Here is a 16077-nt window from a genome sequence, read left to right on the forward strand (position 1 = left end):
TATTGAACACTAACCCTACGAGAGAGTCGACCTTACAAGATTGAACGTAGAGGGTCAACGGACCCTCGACTTCTTGCAGATTAGGTTAAAGATTAACTAGACCAAACACAAAGAATATGAGTCGGGAGTGGATCGAGCCTACCATCGACCTGTTGCCGAGGTCAAGGATGTTTCCATCGATGGACAATTTTGTGAGGAAACATAGAGTGATTGATTGGATATGAAGAATAAGGAATCCTATTCCATTTATATTCCCTCTGGCATCACTTGCCCTTATTCGTGGACAATAATATATATAATATTAATTCCAAATTTAATTTAAAAAAGTGTTTAATAGGCCTGCGGATATTAATATCCACGTCATTCGCAATTATTAAAATAAAATATCAATATCCACGTCAAGTAGATAATTGATGACTAATAACTTAAAAATTTTAAAATTAATTAATTTATACCCTATAAATTTAAATTTTATATTTAATAAAACTCTATAATTTTAATTTTTTATATTACAAAATCAACGCATAATAGATCATCCTCCTCTTTAAAAATACACTTAATTTATTTAAAAATTTTAAAATATCCATATTAATATCGCATTTTTTTAAATAATTTAAAAAATTTAAGAATTTTGGAAAATAAAAAAAAATGTAATTTATGGGGAAGAAATAAGGGACGTTGCGCATAAAGAAATAATAAAGAAATAAATAAAGAAAGAAAAAATATTATTTAAAATAATGGGGAAAAAAACAATGAATGCCTCGAAAAGTATCTAAGTGGCCATAGGTCCACGAGTTCAATTCGAGACAGCAGGCTGGGCTCCGAGAGACAAAAGGGCAGTGGGAGGAGAGATAGAGAGGGAAAAAAAAAAAAAAAAAACCCAAAGCGTAGCAGGCGGCAGCGACACCGCGGAAACCGCCCATCGCCGCTCTCTCGCCACCACTTCCTCTTTTACCAGCATCCTGCAGGTCCTCCCTCCTCTCTTACCATCTCCATTTTTATTTTTCGTTTGTAATTTCTCTTTTTCAGGCATGTGCCTCGTTTTAGTTTTCCCCCCTTTTTTATTTCTGTAAATAAACATACATGGTTATTGTTCTTGGGGGCGAAAGGAACAAAATCGTCAGATCCCGCTTGTTTTAGGGTTTCTGAGAATGTTTCGTTTTCGGTCGAGATGTCGTTAAGGTGGTGTCGGAATGAATTCAGCTCCACTTTATGTTGAGTCCCTTTGGATTCAGGTGATTCTGGACATCCCAATACAACGGGGTCTGTCTGCCTTTTGTTACCCAGTGCCCCATTTTCGTTCGCAATTTAAGAATCGTTGGTTGATCGGCGGTAGAAAAGGGTTTCTGGCTGGATGCGTAGGATTGTTTTGCAGCTTCGATTTTCTTACTTTTCTCACAGGAAAACGTTATTTTTCATTTGTTGAATGCTCTTTTTATGTACGGGAAGAAACATCTTTCAATTTTCTAAATCTTGGATTTCCCTTTTGTTCCACAGCGCGAGGAGACAGAATAATGTTGCCGCTGAGTTGAGCATAGTAGAAGGTCAGTTTCCTTTAATTATGGTAAAAGAATCTAGTGAAATGCCGTTATACCACGGACATATCTTCTTTATTCCCTCATTTCCTTTGCATGCAATGGAGTTACGTTTTAGTAATGTTGTGATATAATTTGTTAACATGAGTCCCATACCAACTTCGATGGCTTTGCAGATTTTTAGAAGCTGAAAATGGTTCAATCAAATTCAATCGATGTAATTCTGGACTTCTTAAAACAGAATCACTTCACAAGAGCCGAGGCAGCCTTACGAAGTGAGCTCAGTAACCACCCAGATTTGAATGGACTTCTCAAGAAACTTACACTTGACGAGAAGAGTTTAGGGGATACGTTGGAGGTAGAAAATGGGGACAAAGCAATGGTGGAGAACCGACTGACAGGTTCACAAAATAATCTTGATGTTTCCAAGGAACTTATTGTGAAGGAAATAGAGTGTGGAAGTAGTAGAAATGGTGCTGAAAGCAAATGGAAAAATGATTCTGGAGAGAGGAATAAATCAAACGAAGCAGTTGGAACGAGTGACAGGAGCTTCGCTTTTTCTCAGGGCTCAGATGATACTGTGCTTGATTTATATTCATGGAAAGTCAAATCTAGCAATGGTCCGGTTGGAATCTCTCAGAATGATGGGTTCAAGGATACAATTAACTTTCCTGAGCTTCAGGTATCTGAAAAATCCAGATATCATACTGGAGAAGTTTCTGAATCAAGAAAAGTCAACTTCAAAGCAGGTGAAGGTGTTGTTTCATCTGGTGAAACGAGAGACTTGTGGCATGGAAGTGGTAGCAAAGCAAATGTGGAAACCAAATATGACGTCTCCCAAAATTCTGAACCGAAGGAATTAGATCAGCAAGTTAAGGCTACTTCTGCATATACAAAAGAGAACGCTGCTGATATTTCATGGTATAAAGGTAAGGAATCTTTGCCATCAGATTTGTTGAAAAATTGTTCTGTGAAGACTGTTTTTCCATTTTCCAAGGGAGATGTGTCAAACTGTTATGATAGCACGATTTGTTCTGACAAACTAGATACAAAGAGAAAAACAGAGGTGAGTGATATAAGGGCAACGATTAAAGAGCAGGTAGATGAAGTGGGAAGGAGTTTGTATTTTGACAGATCTCAGGACAGTACTGAGCAAAAAACTCTAACCAGTTTAAGTTTAGCTCTTGTGGCTGAAAGTCATGAGGAAATGCCTCGATTGCCACCTGTCAAACTGAAGTCTGAAGACAAGCCTTTAAGTCTTAATTGGAAGGAAAACTTTGAAAGTGATGGACAAATTGCAAAATTTACTGGCATGGACAGCTCCCTTCTTATAGGGTCTTATCTGGATGTTCCTGTTGGGCAAGAAATTTCCTCTGCGGGTATGCTCTTACACCAACAGATATAACTTCTTTTATTCTATCACAATTTGACAATTTGTGGATAATTTTCTGTTCGTTATCATTATTTCCTGATAATTTCGATGTTTTTCTTTCCTTGCACTGTCTTAATTGAAAATTGGTATTGACTTGAATAATCTCTCAAGCCAGATGAGACCTTTTTTTTTTCATGATTCTGCAAACATATGGGTCGGCCAAATTAATATGCTTATTTTGTTTTATTTTTTAATTTTTACGTTCCTAATGATAATAAAGTATTTCTGCCTAATTATTGTTAGACTTAATTGGTGGTGGTACCTCTTATGACAATGATAATTTGAATTTGCATGATATTTGATGATTTCATGTTAGTAGATGTAACCTGGACACCATCGTTGTTTGGCAAGGCTGTATGGCTTTTTATTTGATGAATTAATGTTTTGTGCTTTAGTATTTCATTTCAATCACATGGTAATTGCATAGTGATTGCACATATGTGATTCAGAGTATGTTGACCTAAGATTTTAGTGCATTTATCATGTAAATTCTATACTAAAATCCTAATGATATAATTTTGAGTTTAAATTGAAGGTGGAAAGAGGAATGCTGGTGGCAGTTGGTTGTCTGTAAGCCAGGGAATTGCAGAGGATACATCTGATTTAGTTTCTGGTTTTGCCACTGTTGGTGATGGCTTAAGTGAGTCTCTGGACTATCCAAATGAGTATTGGGACTCTGATGAATATGATGACGATGATGACGTTGGGTACATGCGACAACCTATCGAGGATGAAGCATGGTTCTTGGCTCATGAGATTGATTATCCAAGTGACAATGAAAAGGGAACAGGGCATGGAAGTGTCCCAGATATGCAGGATAGAGCTCAAACCAAATGTGAGGATGATGATCAATCTTTTGCTGAGGAGGACTCTTATTTTTCTGGTGAACAGTATTTTCAATCAAAACATATTCAACCCGTTACAAACTCAGAGGATCCTATGGGGCTGACTGTGACTGAAATGTATGGGAGGACCAATAAGAATGATTTAATGGCTCAATATGATGGGCAGTTGATGGATGAAGAGGAACTAAACTTGATGCGTGCTGAACCTGTGTGGCAAGGTTTTGTCACCCAGACTAATGAGTTGATAATGTTAGGGGATGGGAAAGTTGTGAATGAGTCTAGAAAACAAAGGCTTGATGATATTTGTATGGATGATGATCAGCTTGGTTCGGTAAGATCAATTGGTGTGGGGATCAATAGTGATGTGGCAGATTTTGGCAGTGAAGTACGTGAAAGCTTGGTGGGAGGCAGCAGTGAGGGGGATTTAGAATATTTCCATGACCATGAGGTTGGAGTTGGTGCCTCCAGACTTCCTTATCATGATTCAGAGAAAAAATATTTGGATAGATCGAAAAGGGATAAGAAGAGCTCTAGTAAACAGCAACCAAATAAACAATCATCTGGGAACGATACAAGTATGTCTTCACAGATCCAGAATCAAACTGATGGGGGATTTTCATTTCCCCCACCCTTGAGAGATAGACAATTAGTACAGGCAAGCTCTGGCAAGTCTTTGTGGTCTAACAACTCTAACAGAGTGGTCAGTGATGAAAATGATGCATCTTTGAATGCTTTGATGCAATCTGATGATATGCTTGCTTGGCGACAAAAAAATTCTGATTCTTCTCCTGACAATAGTCTTAGGGATGAAAATAATGCTACTGCTGTAAGGTCCGAAAGTTCAAGTCCTTCCATGCTTTCCAACTATCATTACACGGAAAGAAGGCACACCAAGATAGAAAATGATGATAAAATTAGTAGCATAAGGGAAGAAGACCCTGTGGCATCACTCGAGGATGAAGAGGCAGCTGCTGTACAAGAGCAAGTAAGGCAGATAAGGTCTCAGGAGGAGGAATTTGAGTCCTTCAACCTCAAAATTGTTCATCGTAAGAACAGGTATGCCCTGGATATCACCCATCAATATTGAATTTATCAATCGCTGTTCCTGACTTGAGATTTTATTGTTGAGTGATCTGAGGACTGATTAAAAATGGACACAATATGTAAGTCGCACATATGTTTCTGTTTTTTTTGCTCTCATAATAAAAAAGTGTTCTCCACTCTATCTTCTCATAGAAAATCTTCATGCTTCTTCTACAAGTATCGGTGCCTTCAAATGCTGTTTTTCTTACTTGTTAGGAGTTTATGATGTCTTACTTGCGCCAATTATATGAACTATGTAAATTTTGTTTCAGGACTGATTTATACTGAATACTTCTAATATTTGTTGATGAGCATATTCATCTGGAATTTTAATTGAAAAAATGGTTCTTTTTCTCTGTCTTAGGAGTGCTGGAATGTCTGAAGGTGTATGAATTTGCACATGGGTAGAAGATTCTAGATTTGTAATTAACCAAATGGCAACTATTTTTTCTGTACTGTCACTTTCATCTTTCCCTGTTTCCTTTTATGTTAACTGTCTGATTCTTTGGCTCGATGATCCATATAATGTTCCTGAAGGGTTATGATGACTTATTCTTCTGATATTGCACACTAATATTTTGGGCCCCTATTTATTTATTTTTATTGAGTAATGGAACACTTAATGATTTGTTTTTTATATCATTCATACTATAAACCGGAAGTTGTTCTTTTGTGTTTGTATTGTAGTAAGATATTTGATTTGTTCTAAGTTCTTTGGAAGTTAGAAGAAGTTTTTGTAGAACGTTTTTAAGCTTATTATGAATACTTATAATTATTTCCAAGATTTTGATATTTGTGTTATTGTTACCTAGAACTGGTTTTGAGGAGGACAAGAATTTCCATGTGGTATTAAATTCTGTAATAGCCGGACGCTATCATGTTACTGAATATCTTGGGTCAGCTGCATTCAGCAAGGCTATACAAGCACATGATTTGCACACAGGCATGGATGTATGTATAAAAATTATAAAGAACAACAAGGATTTTTTTGATCAGAGCCTTGATGAAATAAAGCTTCTAAAATATGTTAATAAGCACGACCCAGGAGACAAATACCACCTTCTACGACTATATGATTACTTCTACTATCGGGTAAGTGCTGAATGGTAATGCATGTAAGTCAGTGGTTGATTATTTTTTTCCCTTGTCTAATCATATTTAGTCGTTTGTAGTAATTGTTATTAAATAATCCCTCATATTTCCAGGGTGTATGAAAGGCATATAGTGCCAAATTAGCATTTATTGCCATTTTTTATCCTTAAAATTGTCTCAATAGGTTTTAATGATTGGTTAAATTCCCCTCTTCCCCTCCAGGAGCATCTGTTAATTGTGTGTGAACTTCTGAAGGCAAACCTATATGAGTTTCACAAATTTAATAGAGAATCAGGAGGTGAAGTCTACTTCACCATGCCAAGATTGCAGGTGTGTGAAGGTCAATAATTTTGTAAATTTTTTTTTGGGAGTGGTATTGGCCTAAACCAATGAAAATTGTTCTTTGCAGTCAATTACAATACAATGCCTGGAGGCACTACAGTTTTTGCATGGTCTTGATCTTATACATTGTGACTTGAAGCCTGAAAATATATTGGTGAAAAGTTACAGTAGATGTGAGGTGAAAGTTATTGATCTTGGAAGTAGTTGTTTTGAGACAGATCATCTATGCTCCTATGTTCAATCTCGATCCTATCGAGCCCCAGAGGTTATCTTGGGACTTCCATATGATAAGAAGATCGACATATGGTCTCTTGGCTGTATCTTGGCAGAACTTTGTACTGGCAATGTAAGGTTACTCAACCACTTTTTTCAGCATTGTTTGTTATACTTCTCAAGGATTAAACGTTTATATATTTTCTATTCAGCAAAGAGAGTAAGATTAAAGAAATTGCTAAGATGAGAAATATACCTTAAAAGGGTGATCAGACAATGAAAATTGTCTTGTTTTGTTGTGAAAATTCATGCAAATAAGCCTTCAAATATTTTCTAACTTCAGAATTAACAATCTCGAAGCCTTTACGATGGAGTTGAAAATCTTGACACAATTTCCTTCTCACATCATCTAGTGGTTTTTACATATTTATGCTGAACAATAGCATAGTGTAGGGCATTCAAGTTTCCAAAATTACATAATAGCTTTTGAACATCTCTTGTAAGCTCTTCACAATTAAACAGTTAGCCTAAGAGGAGCCAAAGCAAGCAAGAATTTTCTCATGATACTTCACTTGCAGGTTCTGTTTCAAAATGATTCTCCTGCCACGTTACTTGCTAGAGTGATCGGAATTATAAGTCCCATTGATCAAAGTATGCTTGCTAAGGGACGAGATACATACAAGTATTTTACCAAAAATCATATGCTGTATGAACGAAATCAGGTAAAAATGTGCTCTATCTTAAATTGTATCGTTGACTGTGTTACGAAGCCTCATTTTTCTTCAAAGCCATTCATTTAGTTCTCAACTATTCTGCATAGTATGTTAAAGGTAGATGAGATGGTTGTTGCAGTTTTTTGTTACGCACATGCAGTTTCATGTTTTCATATAGTTTTACTGCTTATTTTTCCTAGACCATATACAGAATGAACTTTTATAATGAGGTGAAAATGTGATGCAATTATTTAGAAAATTGGCTCTATCACATTAGTTAATTCAACTTTGTCTAGATCTCTTTTTAGGATCAAATTATTTATCTACTTTATTTATTTTATTTTTGCTGTGAGTGGGAGAGTCACGATAAATAATAATAGAAAAACTTGCATGAATGCATGCTCCTGGAGGGACCTAATCGTTTAGGACAACATATGTCTATCTTCTTCCTACTCACACCTTGCATCAAACAACCAAAAAGAAGAAAGAGAGAGAAAGAGAAGATAGTCCCGAAAAAGCACAGAACATCCAGTGGCAGAAAAAGAGCCTTCCCTTCACTGAGGACTGCCCTGAGTCATACCAGATGATCTCGTTAAGATTAGGAAATGTCAAGAATAGTCTGTTTTGTTGCAATCCCTAATAAAACTAAGTTGGATAAATTTCAGCGAATGATTCATGAAGGTAAAATTTTCAGTGATAAAGAACTTCCTGAATAAGTCCTAACACGTTGAACACCAATCTATCTGGGAAATCATTAGACATTGCCGCGCAAGAGCTCAAAGCAATGCTGGTTAACTAGGTTGGCCTGAGATCGAGGTTTTTTCCTTTTAATGCATTTTGCTTTGTGTTTAATGATATACTTTGGCTACTTTCGTTAAGAAATAAGTAATTATGAGATTCCTAATACATTCTTTGTTGGACGTATATGTATTATGTCTGTTGCATGTGATTTTGGTGCTCGGTTGTTTTTCTTTTCACTTCCCTGGCCAAATTTCTGAGGTGTTTTATTTGGTCTGTACCCCCATCTGTTTGATTAAAGATCAGATCACGAACATTAATTTTAAGGGTATTGGATTTTATGTAGCTCATGATTTCTGGACGCCCTTTAGTATTCTTTATCCAATTAATAGACATGATAGTATCCATTTGGTTAGCTTGGGCAACATTCGTGTGCTAACTGAGTTATGTTTGGAATTCTTTATTGTTTGTTGAAAGCCTTGATGCCATGATGACATTTTATTTTAAAATTCACTTGATTTACCTTGGCAAGCAAAGAACGTTTGCCCTGTACTTCTGTTGGGCCGTTCAATATCCTTTGAATTACTTTTTCACGCTGGTGCAATCCTAACTACCTTTATTCTATAATTTCCCTCACCTGTCTTTCTTTCTCCTTTCTTTCCTTTTTATTTTTTAATTGACACCTACGATCGGGTTCTTGTTCATGTTTATCACGTCATTTTACACAAATTTTCATCTTTTTCCAGGAAAGCAATAGACTGGAATATCTCATACCGAAAAAGACATCGTTAAGGCACCGATTGCCAATGGGGGACCAAGGTTTCATCGACTTTGTTGCCCATCTGCTTGAGATAAATCCCAAGAAACGCCCTTCTGCATCAGAGGCACTTAAACACCCATGGCTATCTTATCCTTATGAACCTATTTCTTCATGAACCATCATCTGAAGTAACTTGGTTCTGATAATATATTAAAGCTGCCCTCATGATTGTAGTTTATTGGCTTTTCAAGCAGGATGGAGCTGCATGTGATTCATGGTTAACTTGGTTGGCTTTACTTACTGATTTTTGAAGGGATTTTTGCACTTCAAATTTCTTCCCAATCGAATGAAAAGGTTTGTTCAGCTTTTCTTGTTGTACCGAACTTTTTACCCCCACACCAAGTTGTCCCCTATTTAACCACAATCGAAATGTAGTTTTTGATGACTTATGTATTCTTGGGGTTTCTTTATTTTTATCGCTTTGGAAAAGGGGGCAATCTTGTTGTAAATGTGTGATAATTCTTTAGGTTATCAGTCATATTTTGCTTAAGTTCTTGCTTATCCAAATTTGAAGCAAGGTCAATAATGCTACGTTAGAGTATTTTTAGTCTAAGCCTTGCGACCCTCTGGTTCCTTTGGGTCTTCCTTTTGTTCTTGTATCAGGATTCAGTCTGTCGTGAGTGTCTGTTAGACTTATTAGGTAGTAGGCCTTTTACTGCAATCTCTAGGGTGTCTGGTGGCTGAAGAAATGAGTATCCCACGTTCATATTGATACTGATATTTCTAAATGTGACTACAAATATCAATTCCCATTTTCCCCCCCATTAACTTTTTTGTGCTGTGACATTGAACTCCAAGTTGTTTACGACACGAATTGACGACGATGTACTAAGACAAATTCTGTATATAATTCGTTTTTGACACGGAGTGTGTTTGTTTGTGTGGTTTCTCTTTTCTTCACAGGTGATTTCTTTAGATCAATCAAACGATAGAAATGATGAGAACGAGAGATACAATTTGAATTCTTTGTGGGATTTTGATTAGTATTTTATTGAATTCGTGTGTTAGGAAATATCAATATCGATGTCTTAACTATTTAGTTATATTCGTGTCTATGCTAAGAATTTGATCCTAATAGTTTAGACCATTACAAGTTATCCCTTTTTTGGATTATTAGTTTAATCTTTTCATTTTTAGTATGTGTTAAAAGATAACGAGTTATTATAAGTTAAGCTTTAGCGTGTGGATGGACTAATTACAGTCGAGGCTACGAAGCCAAGTTCAGTTCTAGGGTTTAGTACTTAGTTTTAGTGACATTCACAAAATATATCATCCATTATTGACATTCCTTCGAAATAAGCAATAAATGGTATAACTAAGTAATTTAAGAAACATGTTGAAGAAGCTTAGTTAGGAGATAGAGGTTTGGGCAGCTAAGAAATCAATGAATGGAACTACCTTCTCCTCATCCTTGTGGGTTCCTCGAACAACAACGTCATGGCTGGTGTAGGCGGTTGTGGCAGCTTTTTGATTAACTTCTTCATCATCTTTTCGATCTTTTCTCGAGTGGTCTGTCACTTCACTTCCATTAATAGATTCTGTATTCAAGTGGAGAAAGTTGTAAAAATCCACACCTTGATGGCTATCTGTAACACAAACGTGCCATTATGAGAGATATTGTCTCCACTGGACGAGGCTTTTCTAAAAAAATTATTAAAATAGACAATATCATACCATTGTGAATATCGATTATTCCTAACCTAGTCTTGACGCGGTGTTTGGAGGCCCGTCTGGACGTTCGAGCCCGGATGACGTGCCAATGATTCTTGACCGCATTGTCAGTGCGCCCAGGGAAAAGCCTAGAGATGATGGCCCATCTGTTGCCATGAATGGTATGCGCCGCCAACAGCCTCTGGTCTTCCTCTTGGGTGAAGGGGTCTCTGTTTATGCGAGGATCCAACTGATTAAACCATCTCAAACGGCAGCTCTTTCCTGAAGGGAATAAAAACAATGAGATGGGTATTGTAGATTTAATGAAGAACATATAATTTACCCACCGGATCTTCCTTGAAGGCTTTGAGCAATGGCGTTCCAGTTATGAGGGCCATGTCGCTCCACCAGCTCCTGCAGCTTGTGGTCTTCCGCAGGGCGCCAGTGACCTCTACTGTGTGTCACGGTCATGCTCGTCTAGATCCAGAAGGGATTGCCTTCCTTCCTTCCCTGATCTAACAATTAATAAGAAATCCAAACCAAACCAAACCAAACGCACAGCTTGGCTTGGCTTGGTTGCTTCCTGCGCTCAATTTCCCTCTGCTTTCAACGTCTTTCTAACCTACAAACCAAACGCACAGCTGATTGATTCTCAGGTTGGATGTACTTTTCATAACCCCTTAACCACCCTTCCTTCTTTGCTTTCTATTTCTTCTTCACCATCTCTGTGTTATCAATTTTTATAATTATGTACACATTTCATTCGTTTATTTGGTATCGTTTATAACCGTGTATCCTATGCATGTCATTTGGTAGAATACAATTTTCTAAAGCTCGGGTTGACCAAGATTTAACTTTTTTGTTTTCGAAAATTAAAGTTATAAACACCACTTTTACCTATCAAGTTCTTTGTTTTGTTATCAATTACTTATCTTAAATATTTTCAAAATCTAAGTTTGGAAGATTAAAAATAAATAAATGTAGTTTATCAAATTTAACTAAAAATTCAAATGTTTCTTAAAAAAAAGTATACGAAATTATAAGAAAACAAACTCAATTTTCAAAAACTAAAAGAGAAAAGACCAAAAGAGAAAAATGATATGAAAATAAACCTAATTTTTTAAAAATAATTATCAAACGAGTCTCAAATAACCCTTGGTTGTGATATCACAAACTCACAAGTACTCTATCCGCTAAAGGTAATCTGAAAGGTAGATAAATATATAAGTAAATTCTAAAATGAAAATGCTAAATAATGAACTAATAAAAATAAATAAAATAACTAAAAAAAAGAATTATATTATATTATGTTAATTATGTAAATTGTGAAATGGGAGAGAAGAGGTAGTTGGGAAATGGATACCAAACCAAAACAACAAACAGACACCTTCATTAATTAATTGGTTTAATTAGGCAGCAAAATGAGTTTTAATTAGTTTAATTAATTATAATAATGCTTATAGCAACCCCCATCATCTAATACAAAATAAAACAAAGCAAACTGTGGGAATATTAGGTAACAACAAACCCTCACTCTCTCTCTATACATATATATATATATATATCTCGAAACCTCGTACCTAATTTATTATATCCATTTTTGTGTAAATTAATAATATTTATTCTTTTATATCATCCAACAAAATGCTTTTTTGTGGTGGTTTTTAAAAATTGATTAAATAATAACAAAAATAAAAACATGGTTAAAAATGATATTTAACAACTTCCAAGAAAAGTGGAGTGAACGGAAAATATGTACGTACGGGGAAAGGAAAAACAAACATTCATACAGTTTGCTTTCATTTTCCAATACGATATTCAGCTAAACAAGTCAAGTTTCCAATCATTCTAAGAACAAATCATAAATAAAAAGATAAGGGTTGTTAGAGTTCCCTCCCTCCGTGGAAAGAATTGTGTGGGCATTTGCCTAAACCAACCAGACCTATCAACCATTTGACAAGTCGTCTCAAAACGGATACCAACTAAACTAAACTAAACTAAACCACCTGCTTCACAGTTCAGCAACCGAACTCGAAAAAATAGTTGGATGTTTACAACTTCTGTCTCACTCAACTCTCCTTTTTCATTCTTCATGTAATGTAAACACAACAATCATGGTAGCTTTTGGGTTCGTTGTTGATCATTACGCCACGCCATCCACCGTTACAAGTCGAAGAAAAGAATATCTACTCTCAGATTTACAACTATACATCTAAAGGCTATTGATTCTACAAACAAGTTTCTATTAGATCTTATCATCAGCTAACCAGTGGTATTCTTGATTTGCACAATGCAACTCCCAAGATGAAGAATGATGCTATAAGCTCTCTTTCAAAATTTGATGAGTTGTTATACCTAATAAAGGAGTGGCCGCTTTGAATCTGGCTTATACTTTGCAGTGATTTACAAGGCAGATAATTCAACTTCTTGATTGCAAGGACGATATGCCACAAAGGTGCTGTCATTGGTGAAGGAACCGGGATTGAAGCAAGTGATTCCTGTGTATTTGAATGCTTGTTGCTTACTTCTATCCCCCAGAACTATCTGCACAAGCCAAATAAAAGTTTATGCAATGAATGCAGTTCAGTGACAGCAGAACATTATCATCCATCTGCAGTGACTGTTCATTATCTGTCTCCAATTTTGTGGATAAGTAGATCGTTTAAACACTAGCTAGATTCAGATATATATAGGTAAGTACCACATGAGGAGTAGGATAAAGATGAAGACAGTGGTCATAATTCCAGATAATTGGTTGAATAACCAGAGGAAGAGGGCAGAGATGACTTTGATGAGTTATGGTAGCAACAAGCTGCAAGAGAATCATGAAACAACCTTAGGGCCTCCACATATAAATATCTAAAAGAGCTAGAATTAATATACAACAAATAACTAGACAAAATAACAGATATATATAAGGAAGAAAAATCACATGTTCAAAAGGATCACTTGTTTCTTCTGTAGATGGCGGTATGAGACAGGAACGACGCATTCTGTAAAGTAGGTCCTGTCGGAAAAATACAATTTCTTGGGTGTAGAACCTAACCCTGCATCCAAATATGACAATTATCCACCACTATAGAGTAAAAGGGGCACGTCATTCACCAAAGAGAACATAATTTCCACTGAAATTGGTTAAGTTGTTTTTAATCAATTCAAAATACAAAAGAACCTATAGGGACCAAAGTGGACATTTTGAAAGTTCAAGAACTAAAATATTATTTGAACTTTTTTAATGATCTTTCAAATGAAAACTATTTAGAGGGTAAAAGTTACAGTACATTTTCGAGTTTAAGATTAAAATTGCAACACTTATTTAAGTTTGAGGTACAATTTGATGAAACTAGAGATTTAGAATGAAAATTGATATTAACAAGTTTGGAGGTAAGAATTAATTTTTTTCATTCGAATCTTTAAATACAATTTTGTTGCCAAAGGGAAAAAAAGATTCATTTCTAATGTTATCTGCAGAAGTGAAACCCCTCATGGAGTATCATACTACAGCGAAAGACTAGGACGACCGTTAGGTTTATAAGTAAGCAATCGAAGTATTCACCTGCAAGGGTTACTTGAGAAGATGGCATTTGGGACGTGCATCTGAAGCTCTTCGGTTAAATACTTGGGCAAAGCACACCTGGGTAAAACTGTTGATGGTCCTATAAATTCAATGGGAAGAAAAATTAAGAAATTTTCATGTATATTTAAGCAGAAGGCGAGGAACTTATTTACAAATAACTACACAAACCTGCATCATCTGGACCAGGAATAAAAAGAAACTTGCTATGCTCTTTTAACCGTGGACGAGCTGCTATCATTTTTCCTAGCTTACCAAATTGTAATCTGCACACACAAACTCATAATGTCTCTTGAACTCATGTCAATAACAGCCAATGCATGCAGAAAACAATTGTGACAATACTTACCTGAGACTTGAGTAAGAATTGAAGGCAAGATTACATGGACGGGAACAAAAATTCCCCATCAAAACAAACAAGGAAGGAACAATTTCCACATTCTCAAACCCATCAAGAATTGTCTCCAGTTTTCCCATGGCCTACCAAATGAACAAATTCTGTTAAGGCACCAAGCTTCACAGACACACAATGCACGTAAAATATAAAGAGGTTATTCTTCACCTCTTCACTATCCAACCAAATGTCAGAGAGTATGACAAACATATCGTTAACGGCTCTCTTTTCCAGATCTGCAAGCCTGAGCTATTGATGATTAAGGGCAACAAGTTGATTGCATTGGATGCATGTGCGTACACCACTTTAATAGCCAAAATTCAGTATAATAAAATATCAACAAAAAAGCACATCAATCCAGTGCATGCATATTAAAAGATCCTTTTCATAGGGATACAGTCTCCTCTTTAGTCAGAGAACCACCTCCAAAGAAGTCCTGGCCTGCTAGCAATTTAAGAGACTTGTCCCTGTCCTCTAATGGAGGAAATCCACATGTAATAACCTTAACAAAATACCCCCAAAAAATCAGCACATTATTAATATGAACGGTATTTGAAATATACTATGAAACAAGTGCTGAACATCTTCCAAAAAGTTTCAACAGGTATCCTTGTGCTAGCTAGCAAGTGAGAAAGTAAATCACAAGAACAAAGTCCCAAGCAAATTCAACTTTTAGAAGGTAGTACTCATGGATAAACGAAGGAAAATTGCACCTTCACCTTCAGTTTTGTTCTAAATTTCAACCTTCAGAGAAGAGTGTGAGCAGAATTTGCCCAAAGAAACAAAAATATGTTTAAGAAAAGATTTCAAATCTTTGTGTAACCTTAAGTTCTGGTATACCTAACGAAATATTAAATATCTAAACAAAAGGTGGTATTAGGCACTTGCCTGAGAACTACATGAAATATAACTGAGTGAGGAAAAACTCCTATCAGGACCAAACAGAACTAAAATCCATACCGTAGCATTATATGATGATTATCTCATAAGCATGTACGAACTTTGGAAACTATTTGAGTCCATAAGGAATTTAATTCAGGCTATTTTCAGTGGCATTATAAGAACAAAAGGCCAGCCCCTTTCGGTTAAAGTGTCCTAATTTCTAAGTTTATGTTTAAAAGGACATATATGATGTGCAAAGACGTTTTTCTAAGTAATCAAGTATTTTAAAATAGCAGAAATTGTGAGACTCTGAAAAGCAAGCTGAGAAGTACACATTAGCAAGAGAACATTGGACGACCAGTTGAAAAAAATAGCATTCTTTTTATATATTTATGAGCGTTAGAACCAACTAGTATGAACAAGTTCGACAACCATATGCCTCTGCTACATTAGTTGTCATGGTAACATATAAGATATTAAATTCTAGGTAGGTAGCCACCATAACTTGATCGCATTTTATTATTCACATTAATCTTCATTACCTACTAGATAAACCCATGATAATTTGGTAGAGAAAATAGCATAATTAATGCAACCAAAAGTTTATAAGAAAGCAAGGTCTCTCACTCTCTCTCTCTCCCCCCCCCCCCCCCCCCCCCCCCCCCCCCCCCCCCCCCCCCCCCCCCCCCCCCCCCCCCCCCCCCCCCCCCCCCCCCCCCCCCCCCCCCCCCCCCCCCCCCCCCCCCCCCCCCCCCCCCCCCCCC

General features: G+C 36.3%; 3 protein-coding genes across 6 annotated transcripts in view; 1 reads left to right on the forward strand and 2 right to left on the reverse strand.

Moving 5' to 3' along the window:
• The first annotated feature begins 796 nt into the window (after nucleotides 1-796).
• Nucleotides 797-9566, forward strand: LOC111452205. Of its 3 annotated transcripts, XM_023092798.1 has the most exons (10): nucleotides 799-968; nucleotides 1236-1358; nucleotides 1498-1544; nucleotides 1712-2914; nucleotides 3503-4868; nucleotides 5708-5987; nucleotides 6210-6317; nucleotides 6397-6675; nucleotides 7121-7264; nucleotides 8740-9566. In XM_023092798.1, exons 4-10 carry the CDS (start codon nucleotides 1729-1731, stop codon nucleotides 8926-8928), a joined length of 3552 nt encoding a protein of 1183 aa, XP_022948566.1. In that variant the 5' UTR covers nucleotides 799-968; nucleotides 1236-1358; nucleotides 1498-1544; nucleotides 1712-1728; the 3' UTR covers nucleotides 8929-9566. The 3 variants fall into 3 exon arrangements, with proteins under 3 accessions (XP_022948568.1, XP_022948566.1, XP_022948565.1); XM_023092797.1 differs by lacking the exon at nucleotides 1236-1358; XM_023092800.1 differs by lacking the exons at nucleotides 1236-1358; nucleotides 7121-7264; nucleotides 8740-9566 and adding an exon at nucleotides 6871-7056 and having other exon boundaries at nucleotides 797-968; nucleotides 6397-6726.
• A 503-nt stretch (nucleotides 9567-10069) lies between these two features.
• LOC111452656 (transcription factor MYB52-like) lies at nucleotides 10070-11153 on the reverse strand. Of its 2 annotated transcripts, none has more exons than XM_023093477.1 (3): nucleotides 10811-11153; nucleotides 10488-10745; nucleotides 10070-10351 (listed from the first exon to the last, which is right to left on the reverse strand). In XM_023093477.1, exons 1-3 carry the CDS (start codon nucleotides 10932-10934, stop codon nucleotides 10164-10166), a joined length of 570 nt encoding a protein of 189 aa, XP_022949245.1. In that variant the 5' UTR covers nucleotides 10935-11153; the 3' UTR covers nucleotides 10070-10163. The 2 variants fall into 2 exon arrangements, with proteins under 2 accessions (XP_022949245.1, XP_022949244.1); XM_023093476.1 differs by having other exon boundaries at nucleotides 10070-10399.
• A 1172-nt stretch (nucleotides 11154-12325) lies between these two features.
• The window catches only part of LOC111452793 (DNA polymerase epsilon subunit B), a 5420-nt gene continuing 1668 nt past the window's right edge, over nucleotides 12326-16077 (reverse strand). Inside the window, exons 6-13 of the mRNA XM_023093686.1 lie at nucleotides 14829-14933; nucleotides 14600-14680; nucleotides 14387-14517; nucleotides 14209-14303; nucleotides 14020-14119; nucleotides 13396-13510; nucleotides 13165-13275; nucleotides 12326-13007 (exon numbers count right to left, since the gene is read on the reverse strand). Of these exons, the coding sequence (XP_022949454.1) occupies nucleotides 12867-13007; nucleotides 13165-13275; nucleotides 13396-13510; nucleotides 14020-14119; nucleotides 14209-14303; nucleotides 14387-14517; nucleotides 14600-14680; nucleotides 14829-14933 (879 nt within the window). The 3' untranslated portion in view covers nucleotides 12326-12866. The remainder of the gene's footprint in view (nucleotides 13008-13164; nucleotides 13276-13395; nucleotides 13511-14019; nucleotides 14120-14208; nucleotides 14304-14386; nucleotides 14518-14599; nucleotides 14681-14828; nucleotides 14934-16077) is intronic.

Source organism: Cucurbita moschata, unplaced genomic scaffold (assembly GCF_002738365.1).
Source record: "Cucurbita moschata cultivar Rifu unplaced genomic scaffold, Cmos_1.0 Cmo_Scf00014, whole genome shotgun sequence".
Taxonomy (NCBI): domain Eukaryota; kingdom Viridiplantae; phylum Streptophyta; class Magnoliopsida; order Cucurbitales; family Cucurbitaceae; genus Cucurbita; species Cucurbita moschata.